This window comes from Dama dama, chromosome 14, assembly GCF_033118175.1.
Source record: "Dama dama isolate Ldn47 chromosome 14, ASM3311817v1, whole genome shotgun sequence".
Taxonomy (NCBI): Eukaryota; Metazoa; Chordata; class Mammalia; order Artiodactyla; family Cervidae; genus Dama; species Dama dama.
This window is the reverse complement of record NC_083694.1, coordinates 2,527,532-2,552,844: the sequence shown is the minus strand read 5'-3', so window position 1 is coordinate 2,552,844 and position 25,313 is coordinate 2,527,532. Positions and strand designations below refer to the sequence as shown.

Here is a 25,313-nt window from a genome sequence, read left to right as displayed (position 1 = left end):
GCCTGCGAAGCTCGCCTGTGCAGAGGGGCAGGGCACTAGCGTGTCAGGGGTCAGCTTCTCCAGCAATAGCACAAGTACATCATAAACAGTCTTCAGGGTGGACCACATGCACAGTCACATGCAAGGAGCGTGCTCCACACCTGCGCTCCCAGGTTTCCAGTACAGCGCAGAGGTGCCCAGCCTGCGACTTCCCTTCTCTGGGGAAAACAGCCCTGCCTGCGTTTACAGAGTGCTCCCTGCTGACATGTACAAAGGGGTCCCCAGAGCAGGCTGACACAGAGGTTGGGGCCTTCCTGTTCTAGCTCCCTGTTCAGGAGTCGAAAAGCCAAGGCTAAGGTCTCTTTTAGGGGGGAAAAAAAGGGGAAAAAAGCGTTGGGGCTCCTCTGCTTCCCTTTAGGAGGTCAGGGTGGCCCCCACATCCTGGGCCAGGTGGCCTGCGGCCCCCTTCCAGGGTGCAGAGCAATGGGGTCAGGCGTCCGTCCCGCCTTGTCTGTGGGTCTGGCCGGGCAGGCTGAGCCCACGCAGGGTGCTACCCCTGGGCAAGGCCTGGGCAGCAGAAGGCAAGAGCCCCGCAGGCAAGGGTAACGGGGCTGTGGGCTGGGGTGACTCAGCAGAGATGCCTCCGTCTGCTGACTCTGATCTGAGCACCTTTCTCGGTATGGAGAGCACAGGGATTCCTCTTCCACTGGCTCCCCGAGGGAGAGGGAGAGCGGAGGGGAGGGGAGTCAGGCCGGGGCGGAGACGGGCAGCCATAGCCGGCTAACACCCCTCTGCCCAAACAGGCAGGTGCCCCTGTGATGAAGCTGGGAGGAGGCAACCTGACGTCTCCCATGCTGACCTGACGCTCGGGCCGAGCAGGCTGGGAGGAGGATGCCAACCCTGGGCCCTGAGTCGGGGGGCTGGCCCGTTCTCTGGATCAGCAGGACAGCGGGTGTGGCCTGCAGGCTCTTTCTCCTGCTGGTAGGGACAGGCAGGCGTGTGAGGCCACTCACCCCAGCTCTGGAGGCATAATGATCGCCAGCCCAAAGAGTGAGGGGGGAGGGCACCACCTTCCGTTGGCCTGGGAGCCGAAACGGCTCTGTTCCGGAGGGCGGGAGGCCAGTGTTTAGATAAAGGGGCACATGTGGAGGGGTGCACACACACACCTGGGTCTGGAGAACAGGAGGATGAAAAACTCCTGCAGCAAGGCCCCAGGGACTCGAGGGCGGGCGCTGAGGGGGGCTGGCTCCTCCCGCAGCACCCGGCCTCCTGGTACCCCCCCCTCAGCGGATTAACAAGGAGCTTGACGCTGCCGCCAGGGACTGCAGGGCCAAGTCCACTGAGACAGGAGACTCCCTCCGTCCCCGTTTCGTGCTGCACCCACGATCTCCAGCCGGGCACTGAGTGAGGCTTCCATCAGCCTTCCCCGGTAGCCCCAAGGGCGCCCGCCCACCCTGGTCCTAGGGGCAACTCTCATCCAGCCCTGAGATTCCAGTCCTTTCCTTGAGGCCCACCCTGGTTCTGGTCAGAACCACACCCTCGGCTTAGCGGCCTCCTTTCCGCTGCTGAGCACAATGGCCTTCTGTCCAGCAGGCGGCCTGCGGTCCCCTCTGCCTGCTCACACTCTCAGCCCCGGCAGGAAGCCTGCATCGCCCTCCCACCCTGGGGCCTCCTCCATAGCACGTCCTCCCAATCCTCCTGAAGCTCCAAGCTCCCACAGGGGTCGCGCTCCCGGGGCCTTCACACTCCCCTCTCCCCGTCACCGTATCTCTGCGGGCAGAGGTGAGCACGACCAGGATCACCCCTTCCGCCTAATTTCACGGCAGCGCCTGTGGCCTGGGTGCAGTGACACACAGCTGCTCAGGGCTCGGTGCTGGAGTGCCCTCCCCAACCCAGGGGCCCTGCCAGCATCCAGCGGCCCAAGCCTGGAGGCCCACTGGTCAGCCCTGCCCCCCATCTTTCTCCCGCAGACACCAGAGAAGAGGGGCTGCACCCTGAGAGAACGTGGGGAGCCCAACTCTTCTGACAAACTGTGTCTCTCCCTCTCCCGACCCCACCGGGCCTCACCTGTGCGGGCACTGCTTCCCGCAGCCGGGCTGGCGCTGGGGTGCCAGGGGCTCTGGGGCCCCAGCCTTCTGCGGGCGGTGCCAGGCCCCCAGGGTCACAGTCCCGGGGCAGCGCTGGGCTGGCCAAGGGAAGCCGGGCTCTGCGAGCAGGTGTCCCGGAGCTCCCGGGCTCTGTACCCGCCATCTCCAGCCTGAGGCCCGGCCTGGGGATTAGGGGCGGATTGCTCAGGGAGATCCCCCGCCCCGCCCCAGGGCTCACGGCTGCTCCTTCCCATCTGGGAGGAGGAAGGGAGGGTCACAGAGCAGGGGACCAAGCTCCGATGAGGGGCCCCCTCCACGCAGCCCATCCCCAAGGCCAGCTGTTGCCACTCTGAGTCCAACGTGTAAGAGGATATCTGGGTGTGACCGACAGCAACTCCTGCCTACAGGCAGGTTACAAGAGCACATGGTGACACGGTTCCTGCATCTTTCACCTGCCCAGACGGATGCTCAGCCTCTCCCACCCCTCATGCATGTGTGCAGACCCTTCTCGCCATCAGAGAGCCCTCTCACAAACAGGCACGGTGCCACTGACTCCCTTCGTCAGCCTCAGAACAGAAGTGCACCTCCTAGCCAGGCTTCCGGGGTGGAGGCAAGCTCTTTGAAGCCATAAAGGCTGGAGCCTGGAGGGGACTCCCTGACAGATTACAACATGGCCGGGTCAGCCTGAGGTCCTCTGCCCCTCTCCCTGCGGCCCTGCCCACAGCTGAAGGCACCCTCACGCCCGAGACATCCTTCCTACTCCAGTGGCCTCCTGCAGGACAGCAGCCAGCCTCACCCGGGGACTTTCTCTTCTCTGAGATCCTAGAAATCTACTTTCTGCGCTGGGTACCACTGGCTTCCACTTCCCATTTGTCACCCCACCCCCCAGCAAAAGCACCCAAGATAAAAGATGGATGGCAAACTCACAGCCTTCTCCTCTTCCTTGGACTTCATCTTGCCAGTCCCAGCAGGAAATCCTGTGAGTGGCCAGCAGAGGGGGCCAGAGATCCACAGGTGGGGCACACACGCCGTGAGGAGGGCGCGGGGTGCCTGGCAGAGTGCAGGGTCTGCTGGGTCCAAAGACAGCCTCCCGCAGCAGGATCACCAGTCAAAGATGACGCAGATTCTGTGCCCACTGGGGCCTGACTCAGGACGCGGGGCTTAAATACGAAGGATGGGCATGGGTCATGATGACGGGGCGGTCCCCGGTTCAAGAAGGTGCACCCAGATAAGGGCCCAGTGCTATCTCCAGGGCCTAATGCCAGGGCCCTCAGCCAAAACACCAAGAACGCGAGTCCCCACACCCCGGGCTGGGGGAGACCTTGCAAATATCTGTGGTGGCGATGACCTGGGGTCTGAGAGGACAGGAGCCCAGCGAGGGCACATCACACAGGTCCCAGTTTGGGGGCCGGCTCAAGTGGGAGACCCAGGTTCGATCCCTGGGTCGGGAAGATCCCCTGGAGGAGGGCATCGCAACCCACTCCAGTATTCTTGCCTGGAGAATCCCATGGACAGAGGAGCCTGGCAGGCTACAGTTCATGGGGTTGCAGAGTTGGACACACCTGAGCAACTAACACTTTACTTTTTTTTTCAAGCATATGCAGTCAGGGACACATGGAGTCAGGAACACTTTCAGCAGCTCCCCTCACCTGTAAATAACCTCCCGCCTACGGCACCTGATTTTCACTTCATGCTTCCCTGGTGGCTCAGACGGTAAGCCGTCTGCCTGCAATGGAGGAGACCCGGGTTCAATCCCTGGGTCGGGAAGATCCTCTGGAGAAGGAAATGGCAACCCACTCCAGTACTCTTGCCTTGAAAACCCCATGGACAGAGGAGCCTGGTGGGTTACAGTCCATGGAGTCACAGAGTCAGATACAACTGAGCGACTTCACTTTCTTTCTTTGAGCACTATACACTGTTCCTCTTGTATAAATAAGTCATAATGCTCTGAGATAGGCAGGGATCAGATCTTAACTATGTCTGGCCCTTCACTGTGCCTGGCATAGTGAAGTGAAGTCGCTGAGTCTTGTCCAACTCTTTGCGACCCCGTGGATTGTAGCCTACCAGGCTCCTCCGTCCGTGGGATTCTCCAGGCAAGAATACTGGAATGGGTTACCATTTCCCTCTCCAGGGGATCGTCCTGACCCAGGGATCGAACCCGGGTCTCCCGCATTGGAGCAGACGCTTTAACCTCTGAGCCACCAGGGAAGCCAAGCATAAGACATGTGTATAAGGACCACCTGACCTACCCCACTGAGCAGAGATGGAAGGCACGCCATCTACTGCAGTCTGTCCAAGGTAGCCCCGGAAGCAGCCTGGACTTCTCAGTCAAGATGTCCCCCCTCTGCCCCCCTCCCTTCTAGGCTCTGCCAAGCCAGTCTTTGTAGCCCTTCCTTACAAGCAAAACAGCGGGGGGGGGGGGGGGGGTGGGGGTGGGAAGGAGAAGGCAGCGGCGGCAGGAGACCAGAGGTGAAGAGGGGGCTGAGTCGGCCGAGCGGTGGGGCTCTCACGACACCGTGCATCTCGCTCCCAGCTGCCGGCGTCAGAAAGGCTCAGAAACACCAGGAAGAAGTCCCTTCCAGGCCTCACTGCACCACCAGGAAGACCCTGAGGTGTCTGGCATCCCCCGGATGGGAGGCTTAGCTCGCCTCCAGGGACACTTCACCCATCAGCACAGTAACTGGAGAGCAGGAGAAAGGAGGATGGAGCTCAGGGCAGGAGAAGAGACACACAGGAGCCAGGGGGCGTCTGCCGGGCAAGCCAGCAGGCGCGAGGGCCTTCTCCTCTAGAGTGCCCTTCTCTAGGGCCCTTCTCCCCCTCTTGTCCTCACATGTCTGAAATGTCCCCAAATCTGCCAAGGATGCAGAGCTTCCTGTTCTAGGGGTAGGGAGCAGGAGCCCACGGCACCGGGATGCGGTGGGGTCCCGTACCGGCTATGGGACCTGGGTCAGGTCGGTACAGGTGGGACGCAGTGTCCACAACTGCAGTGTGCGCAGCAGGTGAAGGTGGGGCTGGGAAAGTCCCAGCAGAAGGGCATGTGCCGCAGGAAGACATCTCGCTCCCTGGGGGGCAGACCTGTCTTTCAGTGGCAAGGCCGAGGGTCAGGGCCGAAGGCCCGATGTAAAGCCGCACCCCGCCAACTCGCTCCTGACATGCCCTCCACAAGCCCTGTTCGCACCGCTTCATGACGGCAAGAAGAGGCGGCAGCACCCACAAGGCAGCGGCCTGGAGAAAGAGGCCTCAGGGACGAGACCAGGGGCGTCAGGAGCCGGAGGAGAGGATGGGTGAGCTGAGCCCTGCAGCCTCTGCAGCCCAATCTCAGTTTTCTCAGCTGCAAAACCGTACATATGACTGTTACCTCCCAGGGCTACACTGGGGATCAAAGGGGAACATGAGTAAAAACACCTGACACATCTTACATTTTACTGAAATACATGAGTCCTGAGGCCCCGTCACACGAGTATGTACACAGACACAGACACACACACCCGTCACTCTAGGAGGTGCATGGAAACGTGCACTTGGGACAGACAAAGCCAAAAAGTAGCTACATATGGAGCAAAGCTGAGAGGGGCAGGCGGACATGGAAGAGCGGCGGCTACACGAAAGCAACAGGCTCTGCGAAGACAGGAGCCCCCACGCGTCTGTCCTTGCAGAGAGGAGGTGCCCCGGGTACCTGCCACCAACTCCTGGCCATCCTGCCGCCTCCTCTCTGGCCTAGCAGACGGGCCCCATCTGAGCGGGGCAGGGCAGTCACCGGCCCTTCGCAGGCGTGTCTGACTCTCTCCGCTCACCCATTAGCCTGGGTCCTGAGGCCGCTGATGGGCTCTCACCGTCCTGGAAGGGGCCAGCCTTCCTCTGCATGCCCCGCAGGCCTCAGCCTTCTCTTCCCCTGGGTCCCCTTTAGCCTCCTCTTCCTCTTTCCCTCATTTTCACGCTGTGCCCCCTTTTTTCTTACATTTTTTCTTCCTTTGCCCTCATTATTATCCTTCAGGTTCCCCCCCGCTCCCACCCAACACACACATTTTAAACCTTATTTCAAATCTTCCTACTTAGTTTTCTTTCTCTTGGGGGAAAAAAAAGCACATCACACACACATTCTGAAGGGTGGGAAACCTGAGAAGTCATAGGCTTCGGGAGCAAAGACAAATGTTGAAGAGCAGCTAAATTTAGTCATTTCAAATACCAGGTGAGGCCTTAAAAAAAAACTTCAGGCTTCAAGCGTGCTGTGAAAATCTGCCGGTTAGGATTCCTCCATAAAAGGCTAGCCGTCGTCACTCCAGGGCTCACCTCCCAGGAAGTGGTCCGTCCTCAGCGGTCCCTCCCCTAACACTCTCTCATACAGCCAGCCAGTCACCACTGTTTTCTTAGAAACTCAAGTCACCCAGGAGCCCTGCTTCCTCCTGGGAACACACAGGAGAAACGGGCATCTTCTTCAGGGTGAACTGGAACAACCAATGTGGGTGCATTTCCTAGGAGCACATGGAGAGGATCGGCCGCACGAGCTGGGAAAGCAGATGGGGAAGGCCACCTCACAGCTGCTTCCATGGAGGAGGGACCATCTCTTCTGCCCTCAGGTTCCCGGACTGTCCAATGCTACGGACACTCATGTTACAGAGTCCTGCTCAGGCACGGTCACGAGCTAGACGCTGGGCAGTGGAGACGACCAACACCTAAGGTCACTTTCAGGAAAATCAGAATTGGTGCCAGGAAGGTAGGAAAAAGGGATGATTCCACACATCATCCCTTGACTTCCCTGGGGGAGGCGATACTGGGGACGGGGCTGGAATAATGTGACCCAGAGAGGAAGCAGACTCTCCTTTGCGGGCAGTTTTGAGGAAGCAGAGCACCCTCCACCCCACCCTACTTGCCAAGAAAAATTTAGGATGACCCCTTTCTAGAAGCAGAGGACTGAAACACAGAACTCTCGGGGCATCCTGTTGACTCAGGGGTCAGCATTTACCATGAACTGACGGGAATTCAACAAGAAATGTGTGTGAGAGCAAAGCAGTCTGCAAGCTGCAGCATGCTGCCCAACGAGGCGGCAGAGCCAGGAAGGCGCAAAGGGGCGTGTCAAAGGCCAGGGCCGGCATGGACTGGGGGTGCCCACAAAGCCAGTAGACGGGCATGGTGCCCAGATTACATCTGCGTCTGAATCTGCCTTCTCAGGCACTGAGGAAACCTTATACAATGAAGTTAACGTTACAGAGCACTTTCCTTTCCAGGGCAGGGTTCGCCTTTCTGGCCACCCAAAGGAGGCCTTCTGGTTACAGTATCACCTAGGATCTGATTTAGCTTCTGCGGCGCATGCTGAATTATTCACTAGCTATGGGTACTGGCCCAGCTCGGGGTCGCGGTGGTGGGCCATCTGAAGAGGTGAAAAGGATGCAGTGAGCACACTTCCCAAATCCAGACCTGGAGGAACGTCAAAGAGAGGAAAGCAGCAGGGGCAGCAGACTCTAAGCGTGCGGGATACGGGTGTAGGGGCTGCAGCAGTGGAGGGGTGCAGAGAACAGTCAGACCCGCTGCCTGTCACACCCTGGGGCCTGTCACTGGAGAGAGGAGGTCAGAGAAGGCTCCTGTTCCCCAGAACTTCGCTCCCTGCCCCCAGCCACACTGCAGCTCGGGGGAGCCCTGGGTTCATCAAGCCTGTAAGGAATGCAGTGGGGCGTGTGCAACCTCCCTGCTCCTGTTTCAGGGTCCTCTGCCCTGCAGCAGGGGTAGAAAGCCTAAACTGTGCCTTTGAAGAGCAAGAAGAGGCCAGCAGGAATCGGTAAACGATACTGTGTTTCCATTGCCTCATCTGGCACCAGAGGGGGCCAGGGTCAGGTTTCCATCGCAGGGATGTGCTGGATCCACAGAGGAATGTGCCTGGTGGCTAAGGAGACCCAGGCCAGCTCCCGTGACCGGCCCACACCACCAGTGCTGGCTCCCCATCAGCGGGGGCCGAAGACAGAGCCTCCTCTTGTCGCTGTCATCACTGCAGACGTTGGGGGCTGACACCCGAGCCCTGGCCACACCGTCCCCTGGGCACTGGGCCGGGTCCGAGGGCTGAGGCTCCTGAGGGGGAAGGCTGGGCCTGACGGGGCCTCCCACCTGTGTCTGGGCTGGAAGCACCTCACCCCCTGGGGCAGGGCTTGGAGTCAGGTGCGTTGGGAAGGCATGCCGTCTAGGCGTTGCCAGATAAGCTTGACGTTATCTAGCTTCACCTCTGTAGCCGGGGGGATGCTGTATTCCCAGAAGCCAGAGCTAACCTGGGGAGCGTTGGGTACTTTCTATCTGGAAAGAGTAGATGTCAGTGCAGAAAAGATGAATAAAGGCTAGTTCCAGAGGCCAACGGCCTCCTGGGCCAACTGAGCCCCAAATCCTGCTCTAAAGAGGCTGCTGCTTACAACCTCTGCTGTCAGAGAGGGGGTAGGGGGAAGAGTCCTCCCTTTTTTTGACTCCTCTCCTAATTGGAGAGGACCCCTAAAAGGGTTTCACCTGAACATGAGGCACTCAAATCAGACTAAAGGAAGAATGTCTTAACTCACCAGATACCAGAAATACACTGGGAAATAGGGGCTTTTAATCACTGAGACTGGAGAAGGCACTGGCACCCCACTCCAGTACTCTTGCCCGGAGCATCCCAGGGACGGGGGAGCCTGGGGGGCTGCCGTCTATGGGGTCTCGGAAGCAACAGAGCGGCTTCACTTTCACTTTTTGCTTTCATGCCTTGGAGAAGGAAATGGCAACCCACTCCAGCGTTCTTGCCTGGAGAATCCCAGGGATGGCAGAGCCTGGGGGGCTGTAGTCCATGGGGTCGCTGAGGGTCGGACACGACTGAGCGACTTTACTTTCACTTTTCACTTTCACGCGTTGGATAAGGCACTGGCACCCCACTCCAGTGTTCTTGCCTGGAGCATCCCAGGGACGGGGGAGCCTGGTGGGCTACCTCCTCTGGGGTCGCACAGAGTCGGACACGACTGAAGTGACTTAGCAGCAGCAGCAGCAGTCACTGAGACAGGGAGCAGCAGTTCTCAGCGAAGTACAGAGGCACCAGCCTGGGCCTGGCGAGCGGCCGGCAGCCTGGGGACCGCCGTGGGAGGCCCTTCAGAGGCCGCCGGGCTGGGCTGGGTGCCCCCCGTCTGAGGAGCCTCCCCACACACAGAGCAAGCGAGGAGGGAAGAGGAGGCGACGGGAGAGGGCAGCCATCCTCCCGGCCACCACGGGGGAGCTCGGGCTGGCAGACCCGGCGTGCACGCAGGGACTCTGACGCGGCTCTGAAAGTGGACACGCTGGTGTGGACAGGCAGGCAGACAGGGCCCTCGGCCTCTCAGGGAACCTGGCCACGCACACAGGTCAGCAGGCCTTGCAGACAAACAGGCCAGCCTCCCTGCGCCTGGGGGGCATGTTTGGAAACCTCTCTCAGCAGAGTGGGCCCCACCCACCTCCTAACCGGCTCCCAGCCACAAATAAACTAGGCCCCTCGACGCCTGCCAAAATCTGTCTTCTTGGCAGCAGCCTAGGGCTGAGGGCGGCCCCTCACTTGCCATTCCTGCCAGTAAACAGGGGTGCTTGTTTATGCCCCTTATTTACCAGGGCAGAGAGGCCATCTTGTTGTTGAATAAATCTGGCCAGAGTGTACCAAACAGGTTGTCCAGAGCTCTGGTTTACACGATGGGTGGAACGCTCCACGTCTGGGACCTGTAGATAACACCTCAGTGAGGTCACGGCGAAGGTCCATGACGACATCATCTCCACGCCCTCCCCGCAGCACTGGCCGCTCTCCCACCCCGCCTGCCCTCAAAGCCAGGGACCGCAGACTGGCCTGTTGCTAAAGTCGTCCTGTCACTGGGCAATCCGTGCCAGTCTCCTAAGGCTCTGGACACCCTCTGAGAGCTTCAGACACCCACCCCACAACCCATGCTGTGCCTCGTCCTTAGGCAGACCAGCCTCTGCACAGACGGGGCAGGATGACCAGGGCTAGGTCAGGGCCAGGCTGGCAGAGCTGGCTGTGAGTGCGCCAGGCTCTCCCTCTCCTGAGACCCTCCCACCACAGCACCAGCTCAAGCCTTCCACGGCTATGGAGAGCTTCTGAACAAGGCCGAGAGGGAAGCAATGACCCAGCCCAACATGGGAGAAAGGGAGAACAAGTCTCTGACCCCTGCGAGGACGAATCCACTCTCTGAAAGTCCGGGAGCAGGTTATCAAGGCAGCACAGGAGAGTTGCTAGGCTTTCCTGACAGTGCACTACGTTTTCTAAGAACCGCTGCTCAGCAAAAGAGAAACTGGGAAGAGGGGTGAGACGTCTCTGCCGAGGAAACAAGCGGCCTAACTATCGCCACTGCACATACCACCAGTGGCTCCTGCTGAAACCGCCAGGGCCCAGGTTTCCAGAGGTTAAGACCACACGCAGACGGGGAACCCGGATGTCACTGCATTCTCTGCTTATCGGCCAGTGTCCCAGTGCACCAATGATGATAATGTCATGTATCTGCTTTCTAGACATAAGAGTGGTTATCTTGCCCAGTGTCACACCAACAGTAGAAAGCAGAATGGCGAGGCTGAGATGACAACCTGTTTCTGTTTTGAAAAGGGACTCATTTAAGGCACAATCTCGAAGACAACCAAGTGGAGGCAAACCACATCACCAAGGCTGAGCTGCTTCCTGGGACTACGAACCCTTCTCTATGCCTCTCCTGCGCCCTGCCTTCCATGGGGCTCCAGGTCCCCTACTTTCCGAGGGAGGGGCTGGGCTGAGCCTCTCAGGACAGCTGAGGAACTGAAGCTGCCTCCAGGGTGTATCGGTAATTCAACCCCTGGCAGGGCCGGCTCTGGGCTGAAAGTCAGCTGCTGGTTTCTAAACAATGGCAAGGGGTGTGGGTAGTGGGGGAGGCTTATGAATTAAAAATAGATGCTAGTAATCACCAGGGAGCTTGCAGAGAGCATGTGGGGCTGTGTTTACTAGAGAGAGAAGAATCCCTTCTATTCACGCCCAGAGACCAGGGCGGGACCACCACCAGCTTCACACACCAGCCAAGGGCTTCTGGGTTTGAGGGAGTCAGCTGACCACGCAGGGTTCGCTGGTGCCTGGAAGACCCCTTTCCACAGGACGTGAAGGCACCCTCTCTTCTCAGGATCCCTCAGGGCCACACGCATTCCTGGGGGACAGTACCGGATCAGTACACAGAAGGGGAAACGGCAACCAAGACATAAAGTCGCTGTCCTTGGGCGGAGGCAACCCACTCACCCCGGGTGCTGCATAAAAGGTCCCTGGAGGTTTTAGAGACTTCAGATCTCTGTTTGGTCTTGTGGACATGCTAGAAACACAGGGTCTAGTCGCCTCTCTGCCATAGACCAGCCAGGTGCCCTTAGGCAAGCAGCCTCCTGATTCCTCTAGACCTCAGTCTGCTCATCTATAAAATGGAGATAACAGTACTGCTCTGGCAACTTCACAGAGATGTCATCAGGATTAACCAGGCAATAGAATGGGAAAGACTAGAGATCTCTCCAAGAAAACTAGAGATACCAAGGGAATACTTCATGCAAAGATGAGCACAATAAAGGACAGAAATGGTACAGCTCTAACAGAAGCAGAAGATATTAGGAAGCGGTGGCAAGAATACATAGAAGAGCTATAAAAAAAGATCTTCATGACCCAGATAACCACGATGGTGTGATCACTCACCTAGAGCCAGACATCCTGGAATGTGAAGTCAAGTGGGCCTTAGGAAGCATCACTACAAACAAAGCTAGTGGAGGTGATGGAATTCCAGTTGAACTCTTTCAAGTCCTAAAAGATGATGCTGTCAAAGTGCTGCACTCAATATGCCAGCAAATTTGAAAAACTCAGCAGTAGCCACAGGACTGGAAAAGGTCAATTTTCATTCCAATCCCAAAGAAAGGCAATGCCAAAGACAAACTACTGCACAACTGCATTCATTTTGCATGCTAGTAAAGTAATGCTCAAAATTCTCCAAGCCAGGCTTCAACAGTACATGAACCGAGAACTCCCAGGTGTTCAAGCTGAGTTTAGAAAAGGCAGAGGAACCAGAGATCAAATTGCCAACATCCACTGGATCATAGAAAAAGCAAGAGAATTCCAGAAAAACATCTACTTCTGCTTCATTGACTACGCTAAAACCTCTGACTGTGTGAATCACAACAAATTGTGAAAAATTCCTAAAGAGATGAGAATACCAGACCACCTGACCTGTCTCCTGCAAAACCTGTATGCAGGTCAAGAAGCAACAGTTGGAACCAGACATGGAACAACAGACTGGTTACAAACTGAGAAAGGGAGTACATCAAGGCTGTATACTGTCACCCTGTTTATTTAACTTATATGCAGAGTACATCATGAGAAATACCAGGCTGGATGAAGTACAAGCTGGAATCAAGATTGCTGGGAGAAATATCAACGACTGCAGATATGAAGATGACACCACCCTTATGACAGAAAGCGAAGAGGAACTTAAGAGCCTCTTGATGAAAGTGAAAGAGGAGAGTGAAAAAGCTGGCTTAAAACTCAACATTCAGAAAACTAAGATCACGGCATCTGGTCCCATCACTTCAATGGAAACAGTGACAGACTTTATTTTCTGGGGCTCCAAAATCACTGCAGATGGTGACTGCAGCCATGAAATTAAAAGACGCTTGCTCCTTGGAAGAAAAGCTATGATCAACCTAGACAGCATATTAAAAAGCAGAGACATTACTTTGCTGACAAAGGTCTGTATAGCCAAAGCTATGGTTTTTCCAGTAGTCATGGGTAAATGTGAGAATTGGACCATAAAGAAGGCTGAGTGCCAAAGAATTGATGCTTTTGAACTGTGGTGTTGCAGAAGATTCTTGAGAGTCCCTTGCATTGCAAGGAGATCCAACCAGTCCATCCTAAAGGAAATCAGTCCTGAGTGTTCATTGGAAGGACTGATGTTGAAGCTGAAGCTCCAATACTTGGGCCCCCTGCTGCGAAGAGCTGACTCATTAGAAGAGACCCTGATGCTGCGAAAGATTGAGGGCAGGAGGAGGCGGGGATGACAGAGGGATGGTTGGATGGCATCACTGACTCAATGGGCATGAGTCTGACCAAGGTCCAGGAGATGGTGAAGGACAGGGAAGCCTGGCGTGCTGCAGTCCATGGGTCACAAAGAGTTGGACGTGGCTGAGCGACTGAACAACACAGGTGACAGAGCTTTGGAAAGATGAACCTCGTAAATAAGGATGTAAAACAGATGCAGGAATAACCATTTTCCCCATTTCCATCCTGCACCTAGGGAACCATCCCCCAGTGAGCTCACCCAAGAGTCTGCAGTCATGTCTTCCACCAGCAACAAAGAACAGAACCCTGTGTGCCTCCTGGATATCTTGGAGGCAGTGTGAAGACCAAACATGAGCCTTGTGGAAAAAACTCCCCAGCTGATGCCCTCCCGTCCCCCCAGCCCCCTGCATTCCCACTCAGCAAACAGCAACAAACTTTGCCAGCCTCCAAAACCGCCCACTGTGCACCCACTCCATCCACTCAGACAGCCTCAGGACTACAATGCCCACATTCTCTCTCCTCGTGAAATGGCTCCAGGACCAGAGACCCTGTTTTAGGATTGTTCTAAGGTGACTTTTCAAAGGTATCTACTGACTCAGCAGCAAGAGGTGGGCCTGGTGGCTTCTGCAAATAAAATACTTGCTCACTGGGAGTTCCCTAGCAGTCCAGTGGTTAGGGTGTAGCACTTTCATTGTTGGGGCCCAGGTTCAAGCCCCGGTGGGGGACCTAAGACACTGTAAGCTGTGCTGCACCACCAAAAATAACACAAAACAAACAAAAAAACTTGCTCATGAAGGCTGAAAAATGTGGTTCCTGCTGCGAGGTCCCTCTGGGTTTCCCTTCCTTCTGCAAAGCCATGTTTTCCTTTCAGCCAACACATCCAAATCTCATTCTTGGCACAGACTTCTCTGCAGTTGAAACTAAGCTTGCAGATGGTTCAGGGCCATCGTTTTTAAATACTCTATATGCTGACAACCCCTAAACGTCTGTCTCCAGCCTGGGTCTCTTCCCAAGACTGCAGACTCCAACATCTGACTGCTTATTTGGCATTTTCACATGGCTGTTCAACAATCATATGAAACGGAACATGTCCAAAGACTGGCTCTGATTTCTGCCCCCACAGCCCCTCCACATATCTGGTCCAACTCAGCTAATGGCAATTTCTTCTTTCCAGCAGCCAGGCCGAAACCTGTGAGCCCTCTCTGTCTGCTCCCTTTCTGCCCTGCCCCGCATCCTTCAGTAACCATTGTTGTTTGATCTCTGAGGGGAGTCCAGAACCCAGCCCTCCCCCGACTCTCACCCTGCAGCAATCACTGACATCTCACCTCTGGGGGCTTCCAACAGCTTCCTAGCCTCCCTGCTCACAGCCTGGCCTCCACACAGCACCCAGAGCCATCTCCTTGAAGAGTGTCCCTCATCTGTCCAAAACCTAACAGCTTCCCATCTCACTCGGCAAAGAAGTCAAAAGCCATTTTTCTGATCCACTAAGTGATCTGTAGCCCTCCCTGCCTGTCTTTTAAAAACTAACACAAACCAGACTGTCTCAACCAATTCTGTCCTTTCTCCCCCAGAAGAGCTGCCCCTCCACTTCTACCATCTCCGCAGTCTACTAAAACCAGTTTCTTGCCACAGCTATCAGTGACCCTGACTGCTTGATACCATCTACATACGTGTGCAGATCCAGATCTGACATTTCACTCTCACCGCATTTCACTTTGTTGAAAACCTCCTCCCTCTTAAAACCCCTCTGTCATGCTTCGACATCATCCCTCCCCAGGTTCCCTCCTACAGACCTGCTGCTGTCCCTTACACGTCAGCTCTGTCCTCGGCCTCCATCGTACTCAACTTCAAAGTCTCATCCACACCCAGCTCAGTTCCATCTTCTTGCCTAGTACCACTGATGAGAACTGCCAAAGGCCCTCTGAGTCTGTCTCTGCCTTCCCATGCTAACTGATGCGGCCTAGACAGAGCGACAGCTCTGATGCTTTCTTTGACCGCAACTCCTGCCCCCTTCCTAATCTGCTGTCTACACTAAGACCCAGCGGGGCCTCCTCCGGCCACTTTCCTGCCTGACACTCTCTGACGACATCACACTCCCCCAGGCTCCACATGGCAAGACCTCGTGTGATCTGACCTCTGCCTGTCAATCCCCAAAAGCGCTGGACACTCCAACCACAGAGATTCTGAGGCAGTCCTCAGCAGCGGCTGGCTTGTTTTTGTGTACACTACAGCCTTCTGGCCCCCACACTTGCCCCCAGTGCCCTGGCCAAATTGAATGAATCTGATTGCATGACCCTTTGGGAAGGAGAGGGATGATTTCTTCAAGATTCAGCTCAGTGGCTTCCTCCAGAAGGTCCTCACCAACAAGTTCTCACATCCTCTGTCACACCCTCATCACCCTATTCTGTTCACACATTTGTCTCCCCTCTATTCAGTGAGGACAGCCCTACGCCCACTTATTCCCTCTGGCTCATTCATTCTTACAGCGCATAACAAGTATGCACAAAATATTTAGTATATGAATAAAAGCGTGAATACAGAGATTCAGAAAGTATCAAACTAGATTTTCTCCCTTTCAAACAGCCCTTCATGGATTCTTCCTCTGTCATCTTGGGTCGGTAATAATAAAAACTATACGCCAGACTCTATGCTAATCCTTTGACATATACGAACCTATTTAATCCTAGAGCAATTCCACTACTATTATCTCTATTTTCAATTGAGAAAAACTAAAGTACCAAAAAACTCAGTGACTCAGGCAGAAATTGGCACAACCATGGTATCAACCATGTCCAAACTACCGCATGTATTGCTTCTTGAGGGCACACTTAAGGAAAACACACCAAAATTACTATCAGCCCAAGCAAAATATAATTTTGAAAAACTAAATTCCTAAGCAAACAAAAATCAGCTTTGGGGGGCTCGCCTCTTGCTTCTGGCTTGGTCCTCTCTCTGGCTCCTTCCATGAAACAGACAGCTCGCTGGAGGCGGGGCGTCCGCACCCACCAGGCCAGGCCCCAGCCCAGGTCCTCGAGGCCCCTGCCCGCAAGGCCCCCCTCACCTTGTCACCGAGACCCTCGGCCTCCTCCGCCAGGAGGGAGCCGCCGTCGGGCAGCAGCAGGGCCGTGTCGGTGGTGGAGGAGGAGCGGGGGCGGCCCTGGTGCTGGTGCAGGATGGCGGCCAGGCCGCTGTCCTGGGGGGCCTTGCGCAGCAGGTGGGGGCTGCCGCGCTGCGGCTCCAGGGAGCTGCTCTTGGCGCGCCGGCTGCCGCCCCCGCCGCCGCCGTGCAGGCTGGCGCCCCGCTTGATGGAGGGCCGCGCGCGGATCTGCTGCAGCACGCGGTTGAAGGCGGTGGGCCGGGCGGGCAGGTCGTGCAGGGACATGGCGTAGGACACGCGGTGCATCTCTGGGGAGCGCTCCTTCTCGTCCGGGGACTCATGGTCAGACATGCCCTGCTGCTGCTGCTGCTGGGGGTCCTGAGACGACGGGTGCTCCCTTTCCCGCGACCTGCGGCGGCTGTGGAACAGGTGCTTCAGGCCGTGGCCAAACATGGAGCCCTCTGAGAGCTGCTGGATTTTCTGAAGGGGGAAGGATGAAGAATTCGGTGAGTGCAAAGCTCTCGCATGCCTAGCTGGTTGGGGGCAGAGGTAAGGGGTCTGTTCCTGGGACACTAGTGCAGCTCCTACAGCCACCTGAAACTGGAAGATCCCCGAGAACGGCTGCAGGAAGGGGGCAGCCCAGACCCATTCCTCTCCTTCCCAAATAAATGTGGCCCCATGGCTTCCCCCAGGACACTCCTAACCCGCACATGGTTCAGGGTTACTGGGCACCGTATCCTTGTGGCTAGTCTGGGGCTCAGTGGCACATGCTGGCAGCACCTGGCTCACGAGTTTTATCCCTCCGGACGGATTCTCCCTCCACCTCTGAGACCTCCCTCCTTCTAAATCAGATCCTTCCTCAAGATCCTCTTTTGGCCCAAAAGATGCCTCATTGCAACACTCGTTGGGAAAATCAGGGTCATGCAATCAGATTATACTGTGTAGCATATATTGTTAATCACCTACCCAATATCTATTCTCCTTTCTTTCTTCCCAGATTGCACGGCCTTACTGCACCACACTAAAAATTCTTGCTTCATCAGAGGCCCCGGCAGCCTGGGGTAGCTACATGACACAGTCTTGGCCAATGCAAAGCAAGATGAGCTTTCTAGGGGAACTTCTGCTTTCCTAATAAAGGTACTAGCCCTTCTTGCTTCTTCCCATCTGAAACGTGGAGGTAATGCTTGGATCATGCTTAACCAACAGCCATCTTGGTAAAGCCCCCAGGGAGATGCCTGGGGAACCTGATGACCCTATGGAGTCACCAAACCTGGTGTGGATGCCTACCCTGGGATTCTCCCTTCATGAAATAAACAAGTCTATCTTTACCTATACAACTTTAGAATAATTTTCTCTTATTTATAGCCAATCTCATTTCTGACATAGCAATAAATTTTACTGAAGCTTCCAGGTTGACGAACACTTCCACATGCCAGGAGGATAGCACACCCCAGTTCCAGGGCAACCGAAACTCCTCTACCCAAGACCCTTCCAAACCTCTTCACTGGAGGTTAGTTGCTCAGGGACTAACCTGTTCACTCAGGTTAGTCGCACCCATGAAGAGTGCCTCTTCATTTCACTGTTCATTTGTATCCTGGTAAATGTAAAAAAGTACACAAACTATGTCTACGGGCATGCCTTGCAGTGCAGGCAGTAATGTGACGACTTCCTCGGCATACATACCAGAACCAGTGTCCACAGCAGTGTCTTTTCACTCAGGCTGGAGCAAGCCAAGGGGGCGCTGGAGCCCGGTGCTGCCCTGGCCCCAGGCTCTCTTAGTCCTGCCCCTGAGATGTTCCACCTGCTCCCCAGGCAGAACTGCTCAGAAAGGGGCAGCCTACCGCCTGGCCGGGGTGAGGCCACAGGCAGGGTAACTCCAGACCGCTGCTCCTGCATGGGGCCGGCTCACAGAGTGGAGCTGACCCTCCGCAGAGAACTTCAGAGCCAGGGGGCAGAGGGCTGGGACTTGGAGGGCCAGTGGAACCCTTAACTCCTGAGAGGGGAACTCAGAACCAAGCGACCCGGGGCTCCGTGAGCTACAGCAGGTCTTCATCTATAAGGAACGGCCTCGGGAGGCAGCCTGTCAGCTAAGAAACCTTCCAAAGGATTACAAGTACTGGATTTTCTTTTTTTCTAGAAACAAACTTACAGAGGAGAAACCGTGAACCATGCAGACACCAAGAGAAAACCATCTTCAGATCCGAATTAGCTGACCCTACTCTCACTGTAGGCTACCCACTCCAGTATTCTTGGGCTTCCCTTGTGGCTCAGCTGGTAAAGAATCCGCCTGCAATGCAGGGGACCTGGGTTTGATCCCTGGCTTGGGAAGATCCCCTGGAGAAGGGAAAGGCTACCCACCCCAGTATTCTGGCCTGGAGAATTCCATGGACTGGGAGCCTGGCAGGTTACAGTCCACGGGGTCGCAAAGAGTCAGACACAACTCAGCGACTTTCACTTTCACTGTCAGGGCTTCCCTGGTGGCTCAGCTGGTAAAGAATCTGCCTGCAATGCAGACCCCAGTTTGATTGCTGGGTTGGGAAGATTCCCTGGAAGAGGGCATGGCAACCCACTCCAGTCTTCCTGCCTGGAGAACCCCCACGGACAGAGGAGCCTGGCAGGCTGCAGTCCATGTGGTCGCAAAGAGCTGGGCACGACAGAGCGACTAAGCACAGTGCAGCAGCACCCTCACTGCTAATGACACCTCAGCGCGGTTTGTGCAGGCAGCCGCACTCACATCTGACGTCAGCAACTACGCACAGACTGTGGAGTTGTGTCAAAATGGAGGATTTTCATTTTTCACCCTGTTTGAGTAGTCTCACAATCCTCAAGTAGGTGGGGCCTTTATAACACCCATTTTACAGACCAGATAAGTTTTATCACCACAGCTCACTGTGACCTTACGTTTACAGTTTTCAATATGCTCTTTCTCCTGCATTATCTCACTTGACTTTCCCAGAAACTAATAAAAGCAACAGCAGCAATATTTCCATTTTTAGGTGAGGAGATGAAGGTGACCACCACCACTTCTCAAGAATGTAATCCTGGGGCAGCCCTGGAGGTGCCGGGTCTCCCCACGGAGCAACGTCTCCAGGGCCAGCCCCCGGGTGGAGTCTGCTCAGGTAAAACCACCACTTTCAAGGAAGGCGGACTGAGGCGTGCATTCCGCCAGATCCTGTGGCCTCCGGACCAGAGACAGGCCGGGACACCCTCCCCCTCCTTGGGCCCAGGCTGATACCAGACCTTCCTGCAGACATCACGGATCGGGCCAGCTGGCTCTGGCACTTGCCCAGCAACTTCTGCCAAGTGGTCACATTACATATTACAAACGGTCTTTCTAGCATTCTACTCCAGGCCTCTTCCTTCCCTCCCTGGCACTCCCAGCCTAGCTTCTCCAGCACTGAGGCCCCTCTTCCACATCGACTCAGATACAGACTTCTGCCAAAGACGGCACTAGAGTTCTGAGGCGTCTCCCCTCCCTGAGCCCCGGGAGGTCGGGCGAGGCACTGGGGACGGCAGTCACCACTGTCTGCCATATTGCTCTGCATCCAAAATAGCTTGGTCAGATTATCTGAAACATCATACGACAGCATTTTTCAAGGTGCTTTCCGATGTATGCTGTCCTTCTAGCCTGACACAAGTGTAAGCCCGGGAGGCAGGATGTGTCTCTATTTTGGAAGAAACGTAAGCAGAGCCCAGCTAAGGGGCTCATTCCATTCCCGGAGAAGAGTGTCCAACTTCTACTCAAATGTGCCACCACTGGCTCACACGCCGATTCTGAGACTAAAGCAGACACAGTATATACACAGGTCCCAGAAGAGAATCAGCATCACTGACTCAATGGACACGAGTCTGAGCAAGATCCGGGAGATAGTGAAGGACAGGGAAGCCTGGTGTGCTGCAGTTCACGGGGTCTCAAAGAGTTGGACATGACTTAGCGGCTGAACAACAACAATGGAACAGTATCACAGGCAGGATCAAAACAGAACAAAATGCCGGAGCCACGGGGAGCTTGGTCCCCTGAACTGCGGCGGTGGATCTTCTCACGTTACGTTGTAGGACGTGGGCAAGACCTGTACCCAGTGGAGGTCTTCCTTTCCCACCTTGCCCTCCGTTCTGCAGGTCAAGGGGAGCCGGGGTGACCTAAGGACCTGTGCCCCTGCAGCACGGAGGAGTCTGCTAAAGTCCATGGTGGAGGAGAAAAAGAACAAAACAAAGAAGAAAGAATAATGCGGGGAGGGAGGTGGCTCCGTACAAAGGGGTTTTTTCCTCACAAAGTGCAAGACAAGAAAGCAGAGTGATGCCATGGCCTGCGCTACTTCTGCATGTGGGTGTCAGAGAGGAGATGGTTAAGGAGTTTTGACGTAACATGGTAAGTATTTAAAAAAAAAACAAAACAAAAAACCCAGCACACACACATAACCAGCCACAAGTTTTGGAAATGAGGAAAACCATGGTGACTAGCTTGAGGGAACTCAGCCACCAACGCAGCAGAAAGAACCACCTGCTCTGACTAACAGGTTCCAGCTACTAAATGTCATTTGCTTCTCCACATTGACTCCTGCTTTTCCCCAGCTGCCAGGAGCCATTTTGGTGGCTGAACGCAGCCATGTATTTATTAGGAGAGGAGAGCTGAGCTGCTTCGGAGTGAGAGGTGGGACACAAACAGCTCTCCCGATCCACGAGAGTGAGCACAAACTGTCCTGCAACTGCCCAGAGGCCAGAAGGGAGGCAGAGCACCCTGGGGCCAGGTGCCCACGCCTGCAGAGGGAAATGAGGGACGTTTGCTGCCCTCCCCGAATCATCTTTAAGGGCAGGAAGGGCCCCGCCTCCTTGGGGTGCCATCATCCTCTCAGGAAGAAAGGGTGGACTAAATGATTTCCGAAAGATCCTTCCTGAGAAGGCTGTGGTCTCTGAACAGTTAGGCTTCATCCGTTCTCCTCCCTGGGTGTGGGTCCCCAAAAGGGGAAGTCTGCTCCAAAAGCTGCAAACACAGCTGCCTGAGATCAAGCAAAATGCTTTGGGGTGCAGTGACTTTGGTACCATCTGGTTAAAAATAGCCAAAAGCAGCTTCTAATTCTTCCAAGTCCCTGCGTTCTTAACAACTCCCATTAATGCTGAAAGGATCTTTAAAAGTGATGCTAACCTATAGCTAATTATCCCACCTGGCAGCTGACTGCATCTCCCCTCCTCCCAGCTGGATTTGAAACGCCCTCTGCCCCACCACTGCTTCGGCGGGGAGGGTTCAGTGGGGTGACTGGGTCACTGTGAGCCTCAGCAAGCCTAGGTCGCCAACGTTCCTCTATTTATAGGGTCTCTATGGAAACAGGGCCAGCATTAAAGAGCTAATCACTGTAAAAACCTACAGAGTCCTACTCTCGAGATAAAAAGTGGATTGCAGAAGTCTCCAATTGCCCTTAAGAAGCCTTGGGTGGGGAGTCTGGGGCTGGAGCAGGAGAGGAGCAGTCACCCCAGGTCTGACGCTCATGGCCATAGTGATGGAGAAGACTGAGCGGCTGCAACTGTCTCTCTTAAAAACACAGGGATGAAAGACTTACGGAATCATTTTTTTCTTCTCCAGCAACCCTGCTGACATTAAAAAAAAAAAAAAACAGATTTCAACTTAGGGGCAAATGATTTCCCCATTCTCAATTTTATTTAAACTTCTCATTCCTTTATTGCTCAGAGAATTCTGCCTGGGGTCAATGCAAATCAGGCCAAGTGACCTCCTGCAATGGGTCTTTAGGCAGAATTGGCTCAACATATACCAGCATAAAAGATTCTGATTAAAGTTATCTTCCCGGTGTGCCCTCTCTCTCTTCTCATCCTACCCATCCTTCACCACCCACCTCCCCTGCTCCATACCACACCAGTCTAAAGAGATCTCACCACCCTGCTCTGAACTCGAGAGTTCATTATCTGCACCATTCATCTTGCCATTAATCATGTTCTGCCTTGTGACATGGCTCTCTCAACTGTTATCCAACTTTTCACCAGCTTCTAGATGGAATCCTCAATGAACACATGGAGGGCAGGAGCTATATCATCTATTATCTCTGTGCCTCCAATAGTAGCGGGCAGAGACCTTCACACCAATATGGACATTGAAAGTGAAAGTGTTAGTCGCTCAGTCGTGTCTGACTCTTTGTGACCCCACGGACTGTAGCCTGCCAGGCTCCTCTGTCCATGGAATTCTCCAGGCAAGCATACTGGAGTGGACAGCCAATCCCTTCTCCAGTGGATCTTCCCGACCCAGGGATCGAACCCAGATCTCCTGCACTGCAGGCAGATCCTTTATCATCTGAGCCCCATCGCTACTTAATAAATTTCTGAGCAGAAACTCTGCACATCTACAAGATCACCTTAAAAGGGAGATTTAATCCGTAGACAATTACCTTTTCCAAAGATTTTAAATGCTCAGTTGCACAACTTTTTCTTATGTCTAGCCCAGATCTCTCCTGCTGCAGTTTAAACCTCATCTCAATCTGTCATCTCAGTAACTGCCAAGATCGGGCTTCCTGGGAAAAGATGAACAGAGACCCAGGAGCCTGAATGTGTTCACTGTCCTCACAAACGGCTTAGGTCAAGGCTCATGTTCTCACAGCCAGCTTTGTTTTCCAAGTGGACATCATTCAGCTAACCTGGACGCCTTTAGCCAATAGGTGTGAAAAGTCAAATATATCTTTTTCATACAATCACAAAACATACCTGTGATCCCTCAAACATCTTTGTTTAAGTTCTTAACATGGAGAGAGGCTTAAGGGTTTGGTTGGTAAAGGCGGCCCCTGTCCACTGTGGCCTCGTTCTAAGAACGCGTCATTCTCAACCATGAAGATTTCAAAGCCCATTTCTTAGAGGAGAAATGAAAACAGACATGAGTTTTGAGTTGGCCTCCAAGACCACCACTGAGATGCCACCTGAGATTTTTCTTCCCTCAGCCCTGACACACATTTTTTTAAAACTTCAACCCCCAATTCAGGTGCTATCAGATGTTTCAATTCCTTGCTGAGGAAGAGATTCTTATTAATGGGATTGGCAGTGAAGACAATTAAATACACAAAAAACAGTACATTCTGTAGATGCCAAGCCTGCAAGACAGTTCTCACTGGAACAAGGGCAGCTGGGGATTCATCTAGAACCCAATATGCGGCAGAACAGGCAGCTTCACTCACCACGTGCTTTCCCACTGGCCACCAATTCCTCCCGAGTCCACATCCAGAACGTCTCTGAAAATTCCTGAAGGCAGAGGGGGTGGGGGAAGGGCAACCCCAGGCCTGAGGACCCTCTGTGCTCCTCCCGTTAGGTCCAGGTGGGACAAAAACAGACACCCTCTGCATTCTTCATCACCCTCCACTGTGCCTGACTACTTACAGGGCTGGGCAACTGCATCTAGTCAAAGAGGAAATGGCCTTACACGGGACCTGGCACTTGCCCTTTCAAGTAGAAAGTGCTCTCCTCTTCTTTGGTAATTAAAGTTCCACCCTTTACAACTTGCTCTAAGCACACCTCTTCTGATTAACCTCATATGTTTCTGAATGATGCTCGAAGCACCCTTAAACTTAGGTGTGCTTTGATGATGACTTTCTTGCAAGTGTTTCAGCCTGTTTGCCTGGAGGCTGAGGCAGCACTTGCTGCCAAAGAACTGATTCCCCATGTCCTTATTCTTGGCTCTACCTTAACTGTACCTCTCCAGATGAAACCTCTCCTAGGGTCCCGCTCCCAGCTGAGACTGCAGAAATCGTCACGCTGGAACACGTCCCTTCTGCAGGACAGCTGGGGGCCCCCTGCTGCAGAAGGCCACAGAGAGCCCTGCCCTACTGCCAGGACCCTTCCCCAGACGCCAGAGCCCAGGCACCTTTCCACCCCACCGGCATCCCACAAAGCTGCTGATCTTCTCCGTTGAAAAAGTAGAGAAACGGAGGCCCATAAATTTTATCAAAACCCAGGGCCTTAAAAATAAACAAAAGAACAGAAAAATAAGCAGAAGCTTCTTGGGAATGTATATGTTCCCCATCTCGGTAGCAGGTAGCTGGGGTATCTATTTTGCTCCTGTTATTTAAAGGGTACATATATTTTCAGACACTTTTATATATACGGCATGTTTCACAATCTAAAACAGGCTTTCCCACGGAAGGTCACTATTTGTTGCCCCATGAAGCCTTCGCCAGCGGGCTCTCTCCGGGAGCAGGGAGGAGCATGGTGCAACTGGGATCCGCACAGGCTGTGAGCCAGCAAGGACAGTCCTATGGGATTCAGTGTGACTTTCCCTCAGCTCTTTGGTTTCGAATCGCTCTTCACTCCGAGCAGACAGGAAGACCAGTGAATGGTACAGATGAAGGCACCCAAGTGAGTTATGAGTTAGAAGCATTTTGAACCAGGACTGGGATGATGCACTTCAGAGCACCCCCTTCTTCTTGGAAAAAAGATTAATACTGTTCAGAACTCTCTGGGGAAATGAATCGCACAGGCGTCTGTGAAAGGAAAGAGATGCTCAGGGGAAAGTCCAGGGGACGGTTTCTGGCCAGCACACCCGGAGCCTTCCTTTTAGGAAAGGCGCAAGTCCTCCAGTTGCTCAGGGGTGGGAGAGATGGCAAGGTTGGTGATTTCCTCCCCTGCTCTCGGGCTTCTAAAAGGCCTCAGGGCAGAGCCAGCTGACTCTCGTGCTTAGCCACCCATCCCGGGCCTCAGCAACATCTACCACATGTCGTGTTTCTAACAGGAACATGTGCTCCATGTCCCTTTCTGCAGTTTTCCCCCGAGCTCCTCCCACTCCCCCTCTCACTGGCTCTGGGTTTACTTGCTGGAAAATCTCAGTGTACTTTTGGTCAGCCAACACTCTCTGTAAGCAGCAATCTAGCATGTCCTCCCGGGTAGTAAGGAAACTGGCAGGAGCAAAGGCCTGGATAACGACCACGAATGAATCCAAGACATGAACTCAAGGGGTTCAGTGGAGTCCACGCCACAGGCCAAGGGAGAAGGCGATGTGACTCTGAATTTGGGGGCTCCTGTTGCAGGAGTGTCTGGTGACGTTGCCCCCGAAGGTCACATCAAGCGTGTAGAGTAGCTGAGAAGGCCTCCAAAGCACCTGCATAAGCTGCCTGTGGGGCAATGTATTTTTTCAGGCTATTTT

General features: G+C 54.4%; 1 protein-coding gene across 2 annotated transcripts in view; it reads right to left on the bottom strand.

Moving 5' to 3' along the window:
* TMCC2 (transmembrane and coiled-coil domain family 2) overlaps positions 1–25,313 on the bottom strand; it is a 38,766-nt gene that overhangs the window by 10,124 nt on the left and 3,329 nt on the right. The window contains exon 2 of one of the 2 annotated variants that reach the window (XM_061159908.1): positions 16,151–16,666. In XM_061159908.1, coding sequence (XP_061015891.1) covers positions 16,151–16,666 — 516 coding nt within the window. Of the gene's footprint in view, positions 1–2,993; positions 3,186–16,150; positions 16,667–25,313 lie in introns of those variants that run through there. The other variant, XM_061159910.1, reaches the window with a different exon arrangement.